Below are 23,431 nucleotides of genomic sequence, written 5' to 3'. Positions count from 1 at the left end.
CCTGTATTCCTTAATATACTTCTGTGTGTTTAATCATTGGATAGATGTAAGGGTGAGTTGTTCCTTGGTATATGTTTAACCTACATCTTAGCTACCTACTAAGAAATTTAACGTGGGCCCGTTATCTTCTTTAGGAAGACTGAAAGGGAATTTGGAGGCATATCTGTTTTCATGGTAGCGTTAGATGTATGGTTAGTTAAACCCTTTTTGTGAAAGTTGAAAGTGTAATATTAAAAGTATCCAGTTTTCTAGCCATTTGTGCGCATTAAAAATAACTTGCTATTCATGTTCAGTGGTTTTCTTGTTAGACAATGTAGGGGACTTGCCACAACACATGCAACAGATTATAAAAAGACTGCAAATTTAATAATTACAACATGGCACAGACTGTGCTGGCAGATACTGGACTGCAGCACTCTCTTTAATCACGGTGCTTCCCATAGTGTGGGTGGTCACGGTCCGCAGACATCTCAGGCAGCCCAGTCCCCGGGAGAGGGGGATTGTGAGCAGAGCACAAGTCAGCAGCATTCCACAGGCTTTTCAGGATTTTCAGTTTGAGAAAGCATAGCATTTCTTTTTAGATTGGTTTTCCCCTTTCTCTCCTTTTTTAGACTCCTAAATGTTTATCACTTAAATTGGTTGCTTTTATCAGATGAAGCCTTACTGCATATGCTGTTGCCTTCTTTGTCCAGTGGTTTTTAAAATTTTTCTTTGAAAATTATATGTTCAAAATTTTATTTCAGGACAAAAGGTGAAAATGATCCATAGGATATTGTGATCATTAGAAGTTAGCAACTTCTCGTAGTAAGCCCTGGTAAAATGAATTTAATCAATTTATTTCCTTATTCTTAACTTCTCCTTGTTTCTTTTGATGTTTGACTGAATGAAAATCTGAATCATTTGCAAAGTTTTTTCTTATTAAAAAATGTCTTTGCTGGCCCGTTTTGATTTTTAGTAATCCATTTTCCCCTTTTAGAAACTTTTATTATCCTAGCCCTTAATGTTTATGAATATTAACAAAAGAAGCAAGTGATGGAATTGCAAAGTCACTAGTTTTTGTCTATGAGAATTATGGAGTTTATGAAAGCATTTGGTCGGTTTTTCTGGGGAGGAGTTATGTTAAATGATAAAGTGTATAGCTGATAATGTATTCTCTGAAGCTTTAACGTTTTCTCCCTAAAAGAGTGATTTTTAAAAGAAAGACTTGGAAAAATACAGATATGTTAAAAAAAGACCAGTTAATATTACAAATGTACACCCTTACCTTCTCACCCCTATTGATTAACTTAAGGGGATAATGTCTTATTGCTTCAAATTATAAACAAGCTGTTCCTAGTCACCAATTTTATAATAAAACATGACATTATAATATTTTATATTAGCATATATAAGTAATATAAAGGAGATTTTTTAAAAAAATAGTTCACAAATTATATTTCATAAGATACAGTCCCTAATAAAGTCATATTATATTGTACTTTTTTCCCATAAACTGATTATAAATAAATTGCCTACAGTTATAATTTTTAATGACATTGTCAAAACCAGGAGTAACTTCCTTTTAAAGTCATACCTGTAAAAAATCCAGTGTTATACATAGATATTTGGAGAATTTTATTGTTGTTCATGAAAGCACTTACAAAATACTTTAGTCATTTTCATTTATGATAAAGCTAATCTAATTCTCTGTTCTGATGCTACTTGCCAAGCTTTAGATCACAACGGCTTAATTTAAGAAAAAAATTGCTGGCTAATCCCCTTTGGTATTTTGAAGCTATTTTGGGCACCCTTTGTTCTATGGTACGTTACAGTCTGTTTATGGGGAGCCATCCTGTGTTTGATGTGGGACCCTCTGGCAGAGGGGATTGGAACTTGAGAGTCTGGGTGCAACTGGGACAAGTTAACGATGCTGAATTTAACTTTCTTTTGGAATTGTCTTTCATCTATAAACTGAAGGATTACATTTAATTTTAAATGGAGTGGGGGTGAGGCAGGTTGGTTTTGGTTTGAGAAATTACCATTTGGAGTTTTGTAACCATATCAAAAGCAGGGATGTTGACATTTTTTATTTTAATAGTACCAGTTAACATATACTTAAGAGTGAGTGTTAGTCTTCCTTTCCCTGAGCTTCCTGATGGCTCTCAGAATTTGCCTTTAAGATACCAGGGTAACACCTCCACCACAGAAAATGCACCTTAGAGTTCTTAATGCCTCATTTCCAGCACATGTGGTTCCCACAGAGTGGGCCGCATGAGACCCAATGAAGGTGCAGCGGGTTTCTATTCACAGATGTGCTTTCAGAACATTTCCCCAGTTACCAATATGTAATTAAGCTGATAATGTCCTCATGACAGAGATTCATGGATTTATATAGATGTAACCCCTTGAACTCCTTTTAGACTAAAAGACTGAATGTGCTACTTATTACTTTTTGTGGTTTTTTGAATGAAATTAAAGCAAATATATTACATGAATTCAGATTACTGTTCTTGAAATTAATTTCCTTTCTTTGTCTTTGGTCTATAAGGAACATACTGACATATTACCAACACAGTATTTATATGCTCCCAGTGATATTTGCAGTTCTGTATTACCCTCATTCTACCCTAAGTGTAAATATTCATCATTGTGTTTGTGTTATTGATTAGTGGCTCTCCAAGTGTGGTCCATGGACCCTCAGGTCTCTAAGAGTTCTGCCATGTCTTTTCCAACTTTGTCTCTTTGTGATGCTGGATTTTCTTCAAATATTGAACCCAAACAACATATCACAATAGATTGAATGCAGCAGCAGATATGAGAACACAGATATCATTTATTAAGCTAGACATTAAAGAGATTTGCAAAAAATGTAAAACTGTGGCACTCAAAATTTGTTTTCGAAAATATCTTTTTTTCATAAATAATATTGTTACATATAAAGGGTTTATTGTTATCACTAATGAACTAATAGGTAATATTATAAATTTTTCTAAGGTTTAATTACCAACACAGTAAATATTAAAAGATAAAACATATATAAACAAAATCTCTTTGGAGACCTAGGACCAGAAAATCTAGGAACTATTATTATAGATATTGAGACTATTAATTTGGTTCTCAAATCGATATTCTGTTGGCTTCTCTGAGAGTCTGATCCAAATGAGCCTATAAATGTTTGAGATTAGCCCACAGCCATGAGGTTTTAATTAACTGTCCACTTCACATTTTCAGAACACTTTCATGATGTATCTTTTTATTTATTTTTATTAAAGATTTTATTTCTTTATTTGAGAGAGAGAGAGATCGCACACAAGCGGGGGGGGGAGGGGCAGAGGGAGAGGGAGAAGCAGACTCCCCTCTCTCTGAGCAGGGATCCCGATGCAGGACTCGATCCCAGGACCCTGGGGTCATGACTTGAGCTGAAGGCAGACGCTTGCCCAACTGAGCCACCCTGGCACCCATGATGTATCTTCCTATAAATGAAGTTCTATCAACGTTCAATATCCTCTTAAAAATTTAAGGAGCTGCCATAGGTTGCATAGTTATGATCCCTGTTACTTATTTAACTATCTCTTTCTAGTTTGACATAATCTGTACCCATTTGTATTTTAATACATGGCTTTTAACAAACATTGTAGATTGCCATCTTTCATAGATGATTCTGTGGTCATCATAAAATCCATGGAAATTGTGATAAGCATAAAATACATCAATCTTAGGTGTACTTCAGATATTTCTAACCACATCTATCTCAGTTACCTAATATTTTTTATTTTTCTATTGAATTACAGTTTGGGATTAAAAAGAAAAACTAGCATAATAACCATTATTTTTGCCTGTATTATTACTTCTCTTTAGTTTGTCTTGCTTTATAACTAATCCTTTAGAAGGTGATTACTTTTGACTTGGAAGGGGCTAACTGCCCTATGGACCAAACCTCTGTATTGGAAACGGAGACAGGTAAGAGTTGATATGGCTCCTTCTCCTCTCTTTAGAATTATCTTAAATCTTTAGAACAAGTGATTGCTTATCTTTGAAGTACCTCCAGAAACAGAGAGTATGCTCTGGCAACTAATGGTGGGGGTTGATCCACTATCTGTAGGAGGTTGTGTAACTTCTGTCCCATGCTGGAAAAGCTGGCTCTCTCTCCAGATCAGCTCTTTCTCTTTCCCATTACACCCTGTCATCTGTGCTTAGACAGCCCCACTTCTGCTGGGGGAGTTTCCCCAATTCTTTTCATAGTTAGCAACACCCCTGAAGTCTTCCCTTTAGTCTCCAGTTTTCCTCCTTCTCTGAGCTTAATACAGCAATTTTATAGTTGGCATTGTAGGTGATTTGCATGATAATGAGTTTATTATGCTCTTTGTTGAGTTCTGCCAAATACCTAGTTGATTTTTTTCAGTTTTCTTCCAAGATTATAGTAGTCAAGAGCCATCTGTCTTCTGTATTACATGGTACAGCTGCGAACGCTTCTTTAAGTAAGCAAAATGTAGGTGTATATGTTATTATAGAAAGTAATGCAACATGGCTAATCTGAGGTTTGGAGTACATTAAGGAACTTGGTTTCTGGAAATCTTTTTAAACTTGGAAACCTTTAAACCTACTATTACCTATCACTTAAAAAGGAATCTACAACTGTCTAAGTAGGTGGCCTTCTGTGTCTTGGCTGGTATTAGAGTGTGGTGTTTCTTACGCAAAGGGAACAAATTTAAATGACTAGGTGCTAAACCAGCAGATTTCAATGTGGATTAGTTAAGAACTATTGTTGTTCTTGTTACTTGGTGGCATAAATGTGGTTTCTTTCCACATTTAGTTTATATGGAATCTGTCTTTGTTCCTTCATCCTTTTCTCTTTTTTACTGAAAACAGAAATAGCAATTTTGTTAGTGGATTGCTTTGAAGGGAATGCGGAAGGAGGGACAGAACTGGACTGGACCTGTGATTACTTTTCATGAGTGTGGATAAGCACAGACTTCAGGGCTTGCCAGGCCTCCAGTTCTTTGGCTTGTTTTTTGGGTTTTTTTTTTCTTAACTTTCCAAAGATTTTGTTAGTGACTTTCAAATGGAACTTCAAGCCTTGGAGTGGCTCCATTAGAGAGTTGTGTGGTCTGAGCCACAGTAGCAACACCGTTTATTTTTCCTGCACTACTTTCACAGAGGTTCACTGAGCTGGGATGGATGAGAGACGTGGAGTACACGGGGCACGAGTGTGTTAGATGAAGTTCTTTTCTTTCCCTCTTGACTTGTTTGAAAAAAATGCTTTAGCAAAATTAACATTTGCTTGTTGCTTAAAAAGGAAACAAATCACGGGGCGCCTGGGTGGCGCAGTCGTTAAGTGTCAGCCTTCGGCTCAGGGCGTGATCCCAGCGTTCTGGGATCAAGCCCCACATTGGGCTCCTCCACTGGGAGCCTGCTTCTTCCTCTCCCACTCCCCCTGCTTGAGTTCCCTCTCTCGCTGGCTGTCTCTCTCTCTGTCAAATAAATAAATAAAATCTTAAAAAAAAAAAAAAAGGAAACAAATCAAACAATTCCAGGGGTGCCTGGGTGGCTCAGTCAAGCTCTGGTCTTGATCTTGAGGTTGTGGGTTCAAGCCCTGTGTTGGGCTCCATGCTGGGTGTGGAGCCTACTAAATAAATAAATACGTACACACATACATACAATTTTAAAAAATCAATTGTAAAATGCTTAATACTATATAGTTAAAAGTTTTCAAAAATAGTCTTTCTTTTAAATTGTGTTTTTATATTGCATAGTACTAGATTGCATTGTATGGCTTTGCTTTCTTGTTGTGAGATGTACTATACCACTTTACAGCTTGGCATCATCTCAGCTGACTTGTTCTAGAGAGTACATTTTGATTGTCTAAATCTAAAAGAACACTTGACTATTATGTTTATGATTGAGACAGGCTTATTCAGGTTAATACCTTGAAGTTAAAATAGGTAGCTTTTATTCCTTATATTGCTATTTATTTTATTTTATTTTATTTATTTTTAAAGATTTATTTATTTGAGACAGAGTGAGAGAGAGTGCATATACATGTGGTGGGAGGGGCAAAGGGAGAGAATCTCAAGCCGACTCTCCGTTGAGCACAGAGCTGGACTGAGGGCCTATCCCAGGACCCATGAGATCACGACCTGAGCCAAAACCAAGAGTCTGACGCTCAGCTGACTGAGCCACTCAGGTGCCACACTATTTTTTTTTTTTAATGATCTTCTCTTTCTTTTTTTTTTTTTTAAAGATTTTTTTATTTATTTATTCAACAGAGATAGAGACAGCCAGCGAGAGAGGGAACACAAGCAGGGGGAGTGGGAGAGGAAGAAGCAGGCTCCCAACAGAGGAGCCTGATGTGGGGCTCGATCCCAGAACGCCGGGATCACGCCCTGAGCCGAAGGCAGACGCTCAACCACTGTGCCACCCAGGTGCCCCTGATCTTCTCTTTCTATGTGATCTGCTTATTATACATGTAGGTTACTTGAGAAATAGTGAATTTCTAATGAAAATAACAATTACATTAATACTTTAGATTTTGAGTCTGTTTTGTGGATTTCAAAGCAAATCCATATTTCAGTTAATTCTCACAACAACCCCATGATTCCCCCAGTCCATGTAAAATTATCTCTATGTTTTAGATGAGTTGAGACATGTAGGAATTTGCCTGAAAACCCCCCATTTGGTAACAGGTTACTCCACTAAACATCTTGCTGCTTTTCTATGAAAGTGAAATAGCCACTCTGGCTTCCAGATAGATCTTCGTATTTTACAAGGTGTCATGTGGATGAGCAACAGTGCTGGTATTTTTTATAATGCACATTTTTTGACTATTTACAAAGTGTCACAAACTTTGAGATAATGTCGAAGATTCCGGATTCATGCTACACTACATTAGCTCTTGATAGTAATTCATTTTGCACAGGTGTTCAAACACCAAATATTCTCTGACATTTCTGATAGCATCCGTTTGCATTTTTCTGTAATTTTGAAGATTTGTCAATGAAAATTTAGAAATAAGAGATTTTATCCTTTAGATTTATACCAAAAGAAAGAAGAAAACATTTTTAAATGCAAATATCTATTATTACCAGTGGCTTTACTACATAGAGTAGATAGATGGCAATTAGTATAAACCATCCACAAATATTTCCTAAGAAAAAAAGAAAGCTCAAATGAGCTGTGAAAACTTTTTACCTAATAGATGTCCACTATCTTGTTTAGGGGATTCTTGCAACATAAAACTTTGTGGGGGAAGTAAAGTATGGAAAGGTCTCATCTAAACAAGAGAGCCATTGTACCAAGGTTAATGTGCACCTTTCATATCCTGGAAGAAGGTCACTGCTATAAACACTCATCCTTAAAATGGAAACCAGGGGCCTTTAATAGTGCTTTTCCTCCGTTCTCCCCCTCCTTCGTTCTCCAAATGGCATGCCTGTGTGCACCAGGCCCTGCCTGTCCTATGCTGAACACACAGTGGTACTCAAACTGACCTAAGCACTGTCCTTGGAGCATATTGTTCAAGGGGCCGACTGCCTTCAGTCAGTGCTTACTCAGACCCAGGGACCATGTGATCTACCATATTAACATGCAAAAGAAGGGGCACCTTGCTGGCCCAGTCAGTGGAGCATGATCTCAGGGTTGTGGGCTTGAGCCCCACTTTGGGTATAGAGAATTACTTAAAAAATGAAACCTTTTTTAAAAAAAAAAAAAAAGAAAAATCATTATCATATGATAAATCATTATCATGTCAATTGATGCAGCAAAAAGCACTCGATTAAATCCAACACCCATTCATTACAAAAATCTCTCAATGAGTTAAAAATAGAGGGATATTACCTTAACTTGGTAAAGAGCATCTACCAGATACGTACAAGTAGTAGCATCATATTTAATGGTGAAAGGTTGAATGTTTTCTCCCTTTGGTCAGAAACAAGACAAGGATGTCTGTTCTCACAGCACTGGAAATTCTAGCCACTGTTATTAGGCCAGAAAAAGAAATAAAAGGCCTACATACTGGAAAGGGACCTTAAGGGATGTAGGGACTTTGAAGGCGTGGCTTGAGTGGAGTATGTGGTACAGATTGTTTTAAAGACAATGGTGCATAGCAGAATTATCAACATTTTTAGACCCAACACCAGTTTTTTTAGAACATTTTATAGTGTCCCTTTAGCTATCCTGAAGTGAAATTCATAAATATTCTTCCTAAAAAAAAATAAAATCAGTATGTTGCCTTTAGTAAAATATAAAGAAAAAACAAATGAAGATCAATATATAAAATGATACACATTTCAAAATGTAAGTGCTCTGACATTATGACCCTAGAAGACATAATAAATAATCTGATGTATGGATCTACACATAGGTTCTCTGAGAATGTGACCACCGCAAATGTAGACTGATATAGGAGGGTGATGTGACGGTGAGGAAAATAACATGAGTGGCTTTGCCTTCTGGGAGGTGATTTTCCAAAACGATGGACAACTCCTGATAGAGTTCTGACTAAAATGCAGTAAAATCTCCCGTGATAGACATAGGAAGTTACATTTTTTGAGAAATCAGAGGATGTCAAACATGCAAAAAATGCTTTGTGTTTATGTGTAAGGCAGATTTAGGCTCTGTGGGCAGGCTTTATATACCAGAAAGTGCAGTGGGACATTTGAAAGTTGTGTCTGACTGTTCACCACTATAAGATGTATTTCTAGTCTTCCTTGACTAGCAAATGCTAGTAGAGCCACAAATTTGGGGGCGAAAATGGGCTTTGATTGGTCCCATTGAGAACCGTTGTTCCACTGTATAGCCCTTTTTTGCCTAATTATCTTCAGCATTTAGTTCCAGTCAAGTGTGGTAGCATTTTAGAAATTCCATCAGCCCTAGCTCCTGCTGAGTCATGAAGCATGTCTGTCTTCTGTGAGTGCTGGCTTTGGGTGCCTTTAGAACATCTCTAGGCCTATCAGGCTGCAGCATTACATCTGGCATGGAGCCATGTGCCTATTCTAGCGGTCTCAGTCTCAAACCTCTGATTATACTCTTGCTTGTAAGCCATCTTCCTTGCTGAGGTTGGCCTATCCCCTAGGGACTTCTGGAAATTGGTCACTGTTGCCCACTTTACTACAATTTTGGGGTCCTATGGGAATCTCTGCTATGTTGTTCCACGCACCAGGAAGGTCTCTTTAGATGGCTCTATCAGTTTAAAACATGCACAGATTTAGACAGAAAACATTCTAGCCTCTGCCTAGTAGCTCTTCAGGGTTCAGCATCACCTCATCGGCAGCAGTAGAAAGTTCTCCTGTCTATATACCACTGTTTGCCTCAGGAGTCAGCTCAGCACTTTTAGTACCAACAAGCCACGCTTCCTGCAGAGACTATAAGGAGTGTGTGCAAAAATAAGCATGATTATAGGGCTGTTCTATTAGCATGAGGCCTAACACAAAGAAAACGGTCAGTACCTGTGGACTCCGATTAGCGTACAGTTCCTTTTTCTTTTCACTATATTTGGCTTTTTAACTTGAAGACTTTGAACCCTGGAATTCATAAATGGGCTTCAGAGGGTCAGCAAATTCCATGAAATTGTATTAAAATGTTATTGGTATGGGTAGTTTTCCTGGAAAGGGATTCACAACTTTCATTAAATAATCCGAATAGGTCGTTGGAGACTTCTGTTTCTGCGTATTGCAAACTCAAAAACCCTCCTCCTGAGAAGGAGTAAGTCTATACAATATATTAAAAACACACTTGAAGGCATGAAAAAGTCCATAAAATAGTAAAGGCTTACCATGTCAGGATCCAGGTAAGGACAGAGGCTAAGGGAGGTGAACCCATTGTTTGGGGCTGAAGGTGTCTACCAATTCCAGAGGAATCAACCTTGCAAGAAGCAAGGTGCTTTTAACAGCATTGCAGGAGGATAAGAATTAGAGTCTATGTCCTACCAATGAGGAAGTCCTGGTGAACCCCTCATTGTAGATTGGGACCCTGAGTGTGTGACCTTAAGAATAAGTGTGAAGCGAAGTAGACAGCCCCTCACAAGGAGTGCAGTTTAGTTTCAGATCATCTTACTTTCTGGAATTGGATTAAGATGGTTCCTGGCTTGCTAGTGCTTCGGTTCTAGTAGAAGCCTCCTTGGAAGAAGCTATTATTTCGGCCAAGAGTATAGTAAATGTAATATTTGGCACAAAATAAAAGCAAGTAGGCACACAAAGAGCCAAAAGAGCAAAATTGAATCAGTAGATACAACAAAGAGCAGAACTGACACATAGGAGGTTTAGATACTGGTATTAAAAGTCTCAGACTTTAAAATACCTGTACTAAGTCAATCCATGTAATCTACCATATTAATAAGCAAAGGAAGAAAAATCATATTTTCATATCAGTTGATGCAAGAAAAAGTATTTGAGAAGATCTAGTACTCATTTATGACAGAAATCTCTCCATGAGTTAGGAATAGAGGGGAATTACCTTGACTTTAGATAAAGAGCATCTATCAGACACCTACAACTAATAACATCATACTTGATAGTGGAGGATTTAATGCTACCCCCTCTGAGCAGAAATAAGGCAAGGGTATCTGTTTTCATAGCACTGGAGGTTCTAGCCATTGTTAGAAGGCAAGAGAAAGAAATAAAAGGCCTATATTGAAAAGGAAGAAATAAAACTGTCCCTATTTGCAAATAATATAATTGTCTATGTGGAAAATCCAAAAAAAGAAAAGAAAACAACTCTTAGAATTGATAAGTAAGTTCAGCAGAGTCCCCAAATAAGAGATCAACACAAAGAAATCAACTATATATCCATATACTAACAATGAACACGTGGAAACTGAAATTAAAAACAGTATCACTTATAGTCACCCCTAAAGAAAATGAAATCCATAGGTATGTACTTAATGTATACTTATAACTTTTATCTAAAAGTGATTAAAATAATAAAATAATAAAAATAATAAAATGCTGATGAAATTAATTTAAAAAGACCTAAGTCAGCAGAGAGACACAAAGTATTTATGCCTTGAAAGACTCAACATAATAAAGATGTCAGTTTTCCTCAAATTGATATATAAGTTTGAAGTGTGTCCTGTCAAAATCCCAGCAAGGTTTTTTTTGTACACATAGACTTATTCTAAAACTTATGTGGAAACGCCCAGGCCCTAGAATAGGTATAACAATCTTGACAAAGAAGAATAAAGTGGGAGTAATCACTCTATTCAATCTTAAGGTGTACTATAATAGCTACAGGAATTACATAAGGTGATCTTGGCAGAGGCATAAACACATGGGTGAATGAAACAGGATAGACTCCAGAAATAGAGCCACACAAAAAGACTCAACTGATTTTTGAGAAGTACAGAAGGAATTCAGTGGAGGAATTTCAATAAGTGGTGCTGGTGTACTTGGGCATCAGCCTAAACATTACAGCTTGCATAAAAACTAACTCAAAATGGATGAGGGACTTAAGTATAAAATGTAAAATTATAGAACTTTTGGGAAAAAATAAATCTTTAGAAATTAGAGCTAGGTAAAAAGTTCTTAGACTTGATACCAAAAGCACAGTACATTACAAGGAAAAAAATCTAGGGGTGTGTGGGTGGTTCAGTCAGTTGAGCATCTGACTCTTGATCTCAGCTCAGGTCTTGGTCTTGGGGTCATGGGTTTGAGCCCCACATCAGACTCCATGCTGGGCGTGGAGACTACATGAAAAAAAAAAGGCACAAAAGTCTCAAAACTCAACAGTAAAAGCACAAACAATTCAGTTAGAAAATGGGCAAAAGATGTGAATAGATATTTTACAAAAAGGGTATACAGATGGTAAATAAGCACATGAAAAGATGTTCGAATCATTAGCCATCAGAGAAATGCAAAAAATAAAACCACAGTGCGATATCAGCACGTACCTATCAGAATGGCTCAGATTAAACCAGAACACTAAATGCTGGTGAGGGGGTAGAGTAGTTGGACTGCTTACACACTTCTAGTAGGGGTGTGGCAGTGGGTCCAGTTCCACACCAAAGGCAAGTGCCTTACTCTATCACTCTGGTACCGGCTTTGACAGTTACACTGACTGTTGACTTCTCGTAGAAGTAATGACAGCTAGAAGACAGTATAATGAGATCTTTAAATGCTGGAGGTGGGGGGGTGGGGAGGCTGTCATTCTGATAAGACATTTTCAGACAAAAAGTAAAAGAATTTATCACCAGCTGACCCACAGTAAAGGAAATGCTAAAGTTGTTCTTTAAGAAGGAAAATGACCAAAATAATCTACCCCAAAAAATAGAGGAAATCAATCCTGGTTTTGTACTCTGCTTGGGCCAGTGAATTCCAGCCCTGGCTGCACATCAGAATCACCAGTGGAATTTTAAAAAAATAACCCCCATGTCCTTCTTCAGTAGGTTTGGTGTGTGGCCTGGGGTCTAATGATACTGGTGTCCAGCCTTGGGTGAGAAACAGCTAGAACACTGGACTAAGATAATGCAGAGAGGTAGCAGGGTGGTAATTGTAGGATGAGAAGCAAGTGGCACTGTGGCTGAAACTGAATAACTATCTCTCTCCTTTACCTGGACCTCTGCATTTATACTTTGTGTGTCGAAGTTGAAAACTTCCCCACAATTTCTCCTCTTCTGTTTCAGCCAGGTTCTGTCCCTGCCGCCCATGTGGTCTGTCTCCCTTTCATCCTTTCTTTTCATCCTTTCCTTTGCTGTCAGGGCAGTTCATGCACTTTCCACGTTGTTACTTCACATGGTAGTTGGCTGTTAGTCTCAACCTCAGTGTCGTCCTCTTCTTCCAGTCTGTCTTGCATGGTGTTGTCAACCCCATCCTCATAAAGCATATCTGTGCCACTGCCCTCCTCAGAAACATTTTCATTGCTCTTCACTGCCTACAAAATAAAGCTTGAATTTAATACTTTTCAAAAATACAAATTAAATCATTTTCCTTCTAAATACCTTTTATTTTCATCCTGTTGTGCTTGAAATAGCATCCCCAGTTCCTGTTACCACAGCCTGTAAGATCCTGTGTGATAAGAAGTCTGTTTTATCTCCATCCTATCACATACCATTCTATCCCAGTGTACGCAGCCTAGCAACACTGGCCTTCTTAGGCTTTCTTCAGCTGCACTTTCTCTCTTGCCTTTGATCTGAACTTGCTGATCCATGGCCTGGAATGCTGTTCCTTCCTTTTGCTTCAAGTCTTGGTCCCATGCTCAGTCTTCAGAGTTGCTTCCCTTCCTTCTTGACAATAAACCCATTCTTACTTCCCTGCTTTTTCTAGTCACAGTTCCTGATCACCATCTCTTATCATTGTTATTGTCATGTACTCCTTTATTTACTCATTCCCTCTTCCTCCTCCCCTCGCTGGAAGGTAAACTCTGGGAGTGCAGCAACCTACACTGGCTTGTTGACTGTTACATCTCCAAAGTGAGGTACACAGTAGGTGCTCAATAAATATCCTCTAACTTATTTTGAACATAGATCCATAATGATAAAGTTTTTATAGTAAAGCAACTCTCTGACAAGAGACTCTTATTTTTCTGTTGGTGTTAACAGTATATGAATTCATGGTTTTTTGCTGAAATCCTGCCTATTCCCATTGTCACGTGTAACCTTTGGATGAATGGAGGTCAGGGAGTGTGGTGGAAAATGGAACTGTTTAGGAAAAGACTGACATCCGGGGGAGAACAAGCTGGGAATAGAATTCTGTAACTATGCAAGTTCCAAGAACCTTTACCTTGTGAACATAGCTCTAGGTCTCTGAAATTTCCATAACGATCTTTACTCTATCTGTTCTGTAGTTATTAGTAATAAAAAAATTCAGTCGAATTAATAGTATTTTTTGTTTAAAGGGCATGTCAGGGGGGTTATATTCACAACTTAAATTTGTGTTGCATTCTATAGTTTGTTCATAAATTCATTTAACAATCCCCTATGAAAAATATATCTCCATTTTGAAAATGAGAAAGTGATGCTCTAAATGTTAAGAAACATTTAGAAAGCTGGCTGGGTTATAAAACCAGGACATAGGTCTGTTTCATTGTTGGGTTTCCCATCACTAGGGTATCAAGTTTCAGCTGAAAGTATCCATGGCAGGAACTGGAAAGTGAACAGACTTGCTTGTCCTTAAATCCTGGAGTAAGTGAAGGTAACTGCTGCCAGGTCAGTGGTCTGAACCACGTGATAGCTACCGAGGAGCTGATCCCATTGTTCCCTGGATGTCCATTCAATTAGGAGACCAATCTCATCAAAACTATTACTTCATTCAAAACTCACAGAATTTTTTTAAAATTTTATCTATTTATTTATTTGAGAGAGAGAGAGATAAAGAGAGCACAAGCAGGGAGAGGAACAGAGGGAGAAGCAGACTCCCTGCTGAGCAGGGAGCCCAACATGGGGCTTGATCCTGGGACTCCACGATCATGACCTGAGCCGAAGGCAGACGTTTAACCAACTGAGCCACCCAGGCACTCCAACTCACAGAATTTCTCACTGTAATATTGTTTTGCCCCTGAGAGAGCTACAGCTTGATACTCTTTCTTGCTGCCTTATGGAAAATAGATCTGGGGGCTGGGTGGGCAAGAATAAAAAGAAGGAGAGCAGGTAGGAGGCTGTGACAGCATTAGGTGAGAGGTCGTAGTGGATCGGATCAGCGTGAAAGCAGTGGCACTGGAGAGAGCAGTGGCACTGGGGGTAGAGTGTATGTGAGGTATAATTGACAGCTGATGGATCAGATATGGAGGATGAGGGAAAGGGTATGAAGGATGTATCAAAGGTAACAGCTAAAATTTTGACCTGAGCAACCATGTGGATGTTGACATTTACTCAGATGACAAAGGTGAAAAAGTGGTTTGGGGAAGGTTGGAATAATAGTAGTCGTAGACTTGTTAAATGTGAGCTATCTCTTCCACATTCAAAGATATCAAGTAAGCTGGTTGCATATACGAATCTGGAGCATAGGAGAAGGGGCAGGGTGGGAGCTAGAATTTTGGAATGTGTTGTAGTCACCCAGTAAGAGTGAGATGGGCCTCCTAACACCATCCCCTAATTTGGTTCTGATGTAGAGATCAATGGTCTCACACTTAAACCAGGAGAGCACCACACCCATACTAAGAGGGTATGAAAGGTTTAATACTTATATAATGGGGCTTTCTAGGGAGATCAGCGCTGGCTCCCCCGCTGTTCCAGAAGACTCGAGAGAGCAAGAAAGGAGACTGGTTTGGCTTTTATGGTGGTTAGAGGATGGGCTTGGGCGGGAGTTGCCTTGTGTGGGCTGAGCCTTTTGAGGTTTGCGTTTTGCACTGGGGCCACAGGAAGGAGTACCAAGGCCTTCTTGTCAGCCGTCCAGATACGGGAGCAGAAGGAGGAAGGGGAACAGTGGGACTTGAAAGCTGTCAGTAATCAGACATCAAAAGTAGATTTAAAGTCTTTATAACAGAAGACTTCAGCAGTAAACAGTATGTAAAATGATAGAGCTAGAAAAGAGCTGGAAGTGCACTGAGCTCTGAGGACTCTAACACTTAAGAAATCAGATTGAGGAGGAAGTACCAGCAAATTAGACTGGATGAGGAGAGAAACTATAATACAGTATGCCACCAGCTAAGACAAAAGCGTTTCAGGGGAGCAGAAGTCAGGGACACCACGTACCCACAGTGGCTGTGCACCCTGCAGCACTTCGGCACGTGGTGGGTGTGTGTCCTGGAGGCACACAAGGTGGCAGCGCTGGGAGAAGAGTCAACACCTAGGATACTGCTGAGGAGGTGAGTAGGATGGGGGTAGAGGTGGGTCCATTGGTTTGCTTCGTGGCCATCAGATCAGTGAATTGGTAGAGAAGGAAGCCAGGTTAGAGAAGGCTGGGAAATGAATGTGAGGTGGGAAGTAGAGAAGGCAAGTTTAGAAAGTTTTCCCAGGAAATTGCTAAATGCAGAGCATAGAAATGGGCAGTAATTAGAAGGAGGGAGATGTTGGATCAAGGAGAACTTTCTTTTTTTTTTTAAGTTACAGAGATCTCAGAGCATGGTTATAAACCGATGTGAACAACCAGTAATGATGCCAAAGAGAATGTGGATCGCCGCTGTAGAGAGTCCTGGCAGAGAGGGAAGGAGAGGGGGTCAGAGCCCAAGTGGACAACTCCACTTTATCGGAGCAGAGACACGCTTCTTCCGTCAGAATAGGCGGGAAGACAGACAGCAGGGTTGTTCACGTAGGTGAGTTTAGGAACTGGTTGGTGACAACCTGAGAGAGCTCCTTGCTAATTGCTGTTTTCTCAGCTGTAGATGAGACGAGGTCCTCTTCCAGGAGTTGTAGGAAAGGGGCAGTGGTATGATGAGAGAGGAGATGTGAAAGAATTGCTCAGAAAGTTGTGCAGCAAATCGACCAGGAAGCATAGGAGGGCTGTGAGACAATGCTGGGCCTATTCGAGGCTTGTGGCCGTGAAATCAGAGCCAGAGCGGGCGGCTCCGCTGTCTGATGTTCTCACCGGGATCGGCTATGTGGGCGCTGGGGAAGAGAAGGTAGAGATGGGTTCACAGGGCTGGGGTTTCACAAGGCAAGCACCATAGCACTTTGGGGTGGGGGTGGTGAGCAGGGAGCTGAGGGCGCTTGCAAAGGAGTGATGATTTAAGCTTGGCAAGGTAGTTTATTAAACACGTGACCTGCTTACAGTAAACGTAAAGCATACATTTCTAAGTCTGCCTACCTCTGTCTTTCTGTATTATGTGATTATAGGTATATTTTCATGCTATTGTTTGAATCATTAGTACTGCTGTTTTACTTCAGGCTTATTTTCTAAAGTCTTTTGATTTTGGTTTTTGGAAAACCAACTGTATTTTTCCCCCTGGAACTAATGAGTGAGCAAGCAAGAGATTCTGTAAGCAAAAGTAAAAGTTGCAGACTTTGTTATGATTGGACCTGTGTTTGGAAATTCTTGTGAATTGTGTTATGTCAGCATCCTGCTCATGGAATAGGCTATGTAAACAATGGGTGTTGGGCGGTTCTATGAATGAGCAGCCTTCCTTCTCGCTTACACACTTAACCACTGCAATTCTCCAGATTTCTGAGTGTTTATTTCATAGTAAAAAGGGCTCTAAAAATACCAGGCCAGTTAGGTTTTTATTGTAGATCATTTCATTTAAACTGCAGTGGGACATATAAAGTTTAAAAAGAAAAAAAAATGTTGAAAGCAGGATTTTGAAGGAAAAGCTACAGAAGTCTGTCTGTAGTAATTTGTTTTGGCTGTGGATATGAAAGTGCAAAAGAGATGTGAATAACTTTGTTTCATCTTTTACGTGAGAGCAATGGGTACATTTAATTGATGTACAAAGGATTTGAATAATAGCACACCAAATGTCCAAATACTGTGCCAGGCTGAGAAAATGTATATACCAAATTTTAAAATAAAAGAAATTCTCCTTTTGAAGTTGATTTTTAATATATTCATAATTTCTTATTTGCAATATTATTTTTTAAAATTGTGAGGGCATGTCAGATGATAACTTGGAGTGTTCAGATTAAAATGAGAAAAGGATTAGGATGGATTAAGCTCTAGGACAAGAGACAAGGACCACAAGTCGTACAGGGGAAGATTATTAGTTGGGGTATGCGATCTGGACTTATAAACATGAGACAGCGGAGCACTGCAGGGAGTAGAAGTTAATAGGAAACAAAGAGATAATCTGTAGAGAAAACAGACCTAAATACTTGATTGTTTCAGACTGCCAAGTAACAACAATTTTAGGGATATAAGTTGTATTGATTATGAAGATTTGAAAGTATGGGCAGGAATAATAAGTACAAAGAAAACTAATGTTTTGCCTTTCACTGGGCGGGAATTTCTGCCTTCCAGGAACCCTGACCTCCTTCATTGGGCCTGTGGACTTCCCTGACAATGTCCTCTCCCCAGAAGCAAAGACAGCTGGGGTGGGAAGGAGGGTGTTTTGAAAATGAAGTCATGATAGGAGGGAGGGGGGGGCAAGAGCCAACGGGAGTTTTTTATGGAGAGGACTACATGAACAACACCAGCTTATATTCGTCCTGAAACTGTGGCCACAATGACACCACACTTGCTTTCCTGGGGAGTGCAGTTTGTGTCTCCAATTTGGGGGCATTGCAAATATTTAAGTTTGATATAAGCAATTGTTAATGTTTGATTTGTAGGCAAACAAATTATGAGACAGAATGCACCAAAGACCTCTCTCTCTCTTCCTAATAAGGGTAACTTCTAGACATTGGGCTTATCTCAAAGAAATTGGGTCAACCCTGGCACTGAACCATGAGAATTAACATTTATTTAGCACCTACTATGAGCCAGATCTCTACCCGAGTGATTTTCATACAAGGTTTCTTTCAGTCCTCCTAACCTTGAGAGGTACTATTTTCTCCATTTCAGAGATAATTTAGAAACTGAAGCTTAGTGACAGTAAGTGATATTTTCCACTGACAAGAATTGCCAGTTGAACCTAAGTATGTCTGACTCCCAAGTCCTAGGATGTTTCCACTCCAAAGTATTCTCATTCATCTCCTCAAGTAATCTTACTACAGCTACACAGGATGGTCTAAAGCTTGTTTGGATTGTTGTTATAGTAGATTTTGGACCAGAGAAGGATTAACTCCAGCAAAGGGAGGGAAGTGATAGGATGACCTGGGCTTCTCTCTGTTGTCTTGATTTATTCCCCAGTGCATGGGAAATAAATATACATAGTGTTCGGGCTATGGACAGGTGGTAGGGTGGCGATGCTTAAACTTCACAGTGCAGCGAAGTGGGTGATGGTCCTGGTGGAAAATCTCCATACCCAGAGGTTTTAATTCAGTGGAATGTCTGCATGGTAATGAGAACCTAGATGATTCTGACTGAGGTGTATGTCTCCACATCACAGCAGGAGAAACACTGAGGAAGATTACCCTGTTTTCACTGGCTCTTCCTTGGTTTCTTAATCCACTTCTTATCAGACCATGAGATGGTAAGTGTAGAGGTGGTAGGCCCACTGTCAGATAGGTGCACGCAAGACCAGGCATTGTGATGATTTGGAGGGCAGGAGGTGGACCTTGACCGTGATAATGAAGAGAGAGAAGGCTACAGTTACCCCAAACCCAGGAGCAGGGTTACTTGGCTGTCTGCTCTGTTCCCTCCCTACTCAAACTGAGATTGACAGAGCAGCTACCGATGATCAGGGATGTTCTATGAACCAACACGCCCATGCGTGTGCCTCATTTAATTTTGTAACAAACATATATAATCAATTTTATCACCTGCATTTTATAGAAATGGGAACTGGGGAAGCCTGACACTGTTTAAAAAAATCACCCCAAGATCATATAGCTAGAATCAAAGTCGGTTTAATTTTAAAATCCCACAGCCTTTTTCTTTCCTTTATTTTTTAAATTACACAAATAATACATCAATCTAGTCTCACAGACAAAAAAAATCAAATAATCCAAACATAGGAGCCTTCTCCCAACACCACAGGCCTCCGTAGAAATAGTCTCTGGTATCAGCAGACTGTGCAGATAGTCCCCGAGTTTTGATGGTTCAGCTGACAATTTTTTGACTTTACGGTGATACGAAAGTAGAAACCATACTTCGAGTTTTGCGTTTTGATCTTTTCCCAGACTAACAACATGTGGTACTATCCCCTCACTCGATGCTGAGCAGTCACAGCTCCCATCAGCCAGCGAGCGTGAGGGTGGAAGACCCATAGCACTGACAACCGTTCTGGACCCACACAGCCGTTCTGTTGCTCACTTACCATACAGCATTCCATAAATGACAAGAGGTCATCAGTTCTTTGTTATAAAACAGGCTTTGTGTTAGGTGATTTTGCCCAACTACAGGCTAACGTTTAAGTGTTCCGAACACGGTTAATGTAGCCCTGGCAAAGCTATGGTGTTGGATAGGTTAGGGGTATTAAATGCACTTTCAACTTATGATATTTTCAGCTTATGATATGCTTATTGGGACATAACCCTATCATAAGTTGTGAAAGATCTATAGGTCCTTCTAGTCTTTGCATTTGTATGTGAAAACAGGTTAATTTTTTTGTGTTTCTTTTCATATAAAGGGAATAATGCTGCATGTATTATTCTGTAACTTATTTCTTCACATAATACTACCGTAGTTATTTCCATATCAATTACAAAGTCTTTTTTATATTGCTAGTACTTATTTTTATAACAGAAACAGCGGGAATATGCACAAACCATAATCCAAACTAATTTTAAAAAGCAGATGTGTGTTTAAACCAGAGCTTCTTAGCTGGGACTGTTTTGTCCTTGAGGGGATTTGGCAGTGTCTGAAGAGATTTTTGGTTGTTATAACTTGGAGGGGGGTTGCTATTGGCATGTAGTCGGTAGAGGCCAGGAATGCCCCACACAATTATCAGGCCCAAAACGTCAGAGACTGAGAAAAACGTACTCATCTTAAGGGTATTTCAGCAGCCTCCTGGAGGACTTAATCGATACATAGTTTCTCAGCACTGAAACTTTTACTTAAAAGAGTGCTGAGTAATAAATCCATTTGTTTTAAATGATAGGATTTCAAGTTTTCTGAGGAAGAAAGCAATTATACTCTGGCCTCTTCCCTGTTTTGCCATCATATTTGAACTTTTAAACCTCACAGTGTGTGGTTTATGAAAACGGCAAAATAATCAGTGATTAATTATTGAATATTGAGTCCTAGTTTCTTGAACCATGCTTCCCCACGTAATAGGGAAAGGTGTTTCTCAACACATGTTTTATATGGTTAGTTTACCTTCTGTAGTAAATTGCTCATTGAATTAAACTTTGTCCACTTTGGCTTGAGTAGATACTGATTCTATAAAATTAGAAATCATTTAGCAGTTTCGATATTGAATTGAAATAAAAGGAACTGTGGTAATTGCAGATTAGACTGAACCTGCCATGCCCAAATAAGACTGTTGAAAACAAATTGTCGGGTTCCAGATTGGGAATTGGCATTATTTAGGTTAATTTATTTAGACTGCTGTTTTGTGTTGAAGGAAATAATGTGTAAGTTCTAAGCTTAGGCTGTTTTCATCCCTTAAAAAGTCCATTATCACTTTGCTAAAGTATGCATGATCACAAATATTTGCAATGAAAATGAGGGTTTTTTTTTTCTCAAAATGATTTAAAATTAAACATGTCTGATTTTTAGAAGGAACATTCTAGAAATAAAACCATATCTTTAATTTAGGACTCATTTCTTCTTGATTTGGATTGCAGATTATTCTAGTACCTGGTGGTATGCCAGTTACATGTGCCAGTTACATTTTGAAATATTTTTTAATTCTTAGTTTATAGAAATAACAAAAAATACTATTGAAACTTAGAAAATGTTTTTAATTTACAGAATTCTAAATAACTTTTCAAGCAATTTATATCTTAGTTCTTTCATAGTTTTATGAAGAGCAATGGGTATGTATTATATCATAACATGAAAATAGTCTTCCTTATAATTTTAGATATTAAGGATTTCAAATTTTAGGAGAGTTAACAGTGAAACTACATCACTGTAATGATATTTTTTTCCTGAGAAATCTCAGTATTTATGGGTGCTTCAGACTAACAGGCACGGAATAATTGTGATAGTGTAAAATATTTAATTCGTTTTATCCCACTTTGTCTCTTAGAACCTTCATCCAGAAGTAATTTGCAGAATTTGTGGTTCTGCCCTTTGTGTATGTAACCCTGACCAGCACCTTGTTTAGTGTGTCTGCTTTTGAGCTTCAGAGAAGTGGTCATGCTGTGTGTTTATCTCTATAATTTTATTCTTTTCCTCAACATGTGCTGTGCTTGCTTTTCTATGTAAGTTTTAGAAAAGCTTCTGAAGTTCCACCAAAAAACCTATTTAGGATTATCAATGGTAGTACATTGAGTGTCTGTGACAGAAAATTTACATCTTTATGACACTGAATTTTTCTTGCTGAGGCCATAGTATTTCTCTCCATTTAGGCAGGTCTTTAATATACGTCTTAAAGTTTTGTAACATTTATCTTCTTTGTTGTTTTGTCATGTAGTGAGATACGCAGAGCACTGCTGGTCCATTTTACTTTATAGAGGACAACTTTTCTTCTTTTTCAGTGAAGTAATATATTTAGGTGGTGCTTATATGTTGGTCTAGATCCTGGATTGTGTTTGTGGTCAGAGGAAATGATTATTTCAGATTGTGTTATTAAGAAAATTAGGCAGTTTTCACTATGGTATCTAATTTAGGAAAATATGAATCACTTGCAGGGATTTAATTAATTGGAAATTTTAGCATTAAGTATAACAAACAGGATAATAACAAATGTTTTACTAGATGTTTATATAAAATGCCATGGAATATAAAAAAAGAAGTGACTAATTCAGTATTTGGGCACAGGTATTTTATATGGTAGACAGACCTGCCAAGTATTCAAAATGGCATCAGTTCTACTGGCCAACAACTGAATAGACCGGATGCTTTTATAAAAGCTTGAGAGAAGAGAAGATTGAACATGTTGTGCTATACCTCGAGGATTAAATTTTTTGGTCAAAAATAATTGAATAAATTGGATTGAATTAGCAAAAGCTTTGTTTTGCCATTCAGGTTTGCAGGAAAAAGGTTTTTAAAATGTGTAGCTATGCATTACAGTTTTTATTTAAGGATAGTCAAGACAGATTTGTGATTTTCTGTGCCCCTTTCAGCACAGACGGCCCTTGCAGCGGCTTCTCCTGCCCCTCCGGGTGCCCTCACACTGTGGTACTCTTAGATTGCCACGAGCCTAGTAGCACCAAAGCAGCATATCGTTCCGTGAAACTACATTCACATCGGTGTGCCAGGATCCAGTCAGTGTTACCAAGTAAACCCCTTTGAAGTAAAAGCACATAAGCAATGTCATGTTTTTTCCACTATTCTGTGGGTATTTTATGGGCTGAAACTTAGGAAAGCAAATTGTGAAAAAGAAAATTTATGACTTTATACTGTAACAGGGTCACAGAGGAATCCTGCGGTAATTACTTTGTTCATTAACTATAAATGAGCACTCCATTCCATTTATTTTTATTCAGCTAGTGTTTATTAAATGCCTAGTGTATGCAAAGCAGAGGGCTAGTTAACAATTGCTCTAGGGAGTGTAAAGATAGTAAGACCATCCTTTTCTTGGGGAGCCTGCAGGCTCATGAGTAGAAGAGTAAAAGGATAACTGTAGTGCAAGGCGGAACTTGGTAGGAGCTGTCAAAGAAATACAGATAGGATGCCATGGAAATTTCAGGAGAATCTGATCTCATCCTGTCAGGAACTGGATCAGGAGTCTTGGAGAAAGATGGATTTTGAAAGACGTGTAATTTTGGCAGCTAGAAATATGTGGATGTTGTGGGTTTTCTTAGGAGGAAGAAATGGTAGGGAGGGGGGAATGTGACCAGCAGGGAGTCTGATGCCGCCAAATTGCAGGGATCAAAGAGAAAGACCAGGAGAAGTTTGACCAGGTGGGCTGAAGCCCCCTGTGGCAGGGGTGGGGGGTGGGGGTG

General features: G+C 38.9%; 1 protein-coding gene across 8 annotated transcripts in view; it reads left to right on the top strand.

Annotated features, from left to right (window-relative positions):
* FANCC (FA complementation group C) overlaps nucleotides 1–23,431 on the top strand; it is a 282,752-nt gene that overhangs the window by 155,213 nt on the left and 104,108 nt on the right. Inside the window, exon 1 of one of the 8 annotated variants that reach the window (XM_034646675.1) lies at nucleotides 14,346–16,461. The exons of the other annotated variants lie outside the window; for them this stretch is intronic. Within the exon in view, the coding sequence (XP_034502566.1) occupies nucleotides 16,225–16,461 (237 nt within the window). The 5' untranslated portion in view covers nucleotides 14,346–16,224. Of the gene's footprint in view, nucleotides 1–14,345; nucleotides 16,462–23,431 lie in introns of those variants that run through there. 8 annotated transcript variants of the gene reach the window in all.

Source organism: Ailuropoda melanoleuca, chromosome 17, assembly GCF_002007445.2.
Source record: "Ailuropoda melanoleuca isolate Jingjing chromosome 17, ASM200744v2, whole genome shotgun sequence".
NCBI classification, from domain to species: Eukaryota; Metazoa; Chordata; class Mammalia; order Carnivora; family Ursidae; genus Ailuropoda; species Ailuropoda melanoleuca.
This window is presented reverse-complemented; position numbering and strand designations above follow the sequence as displayed.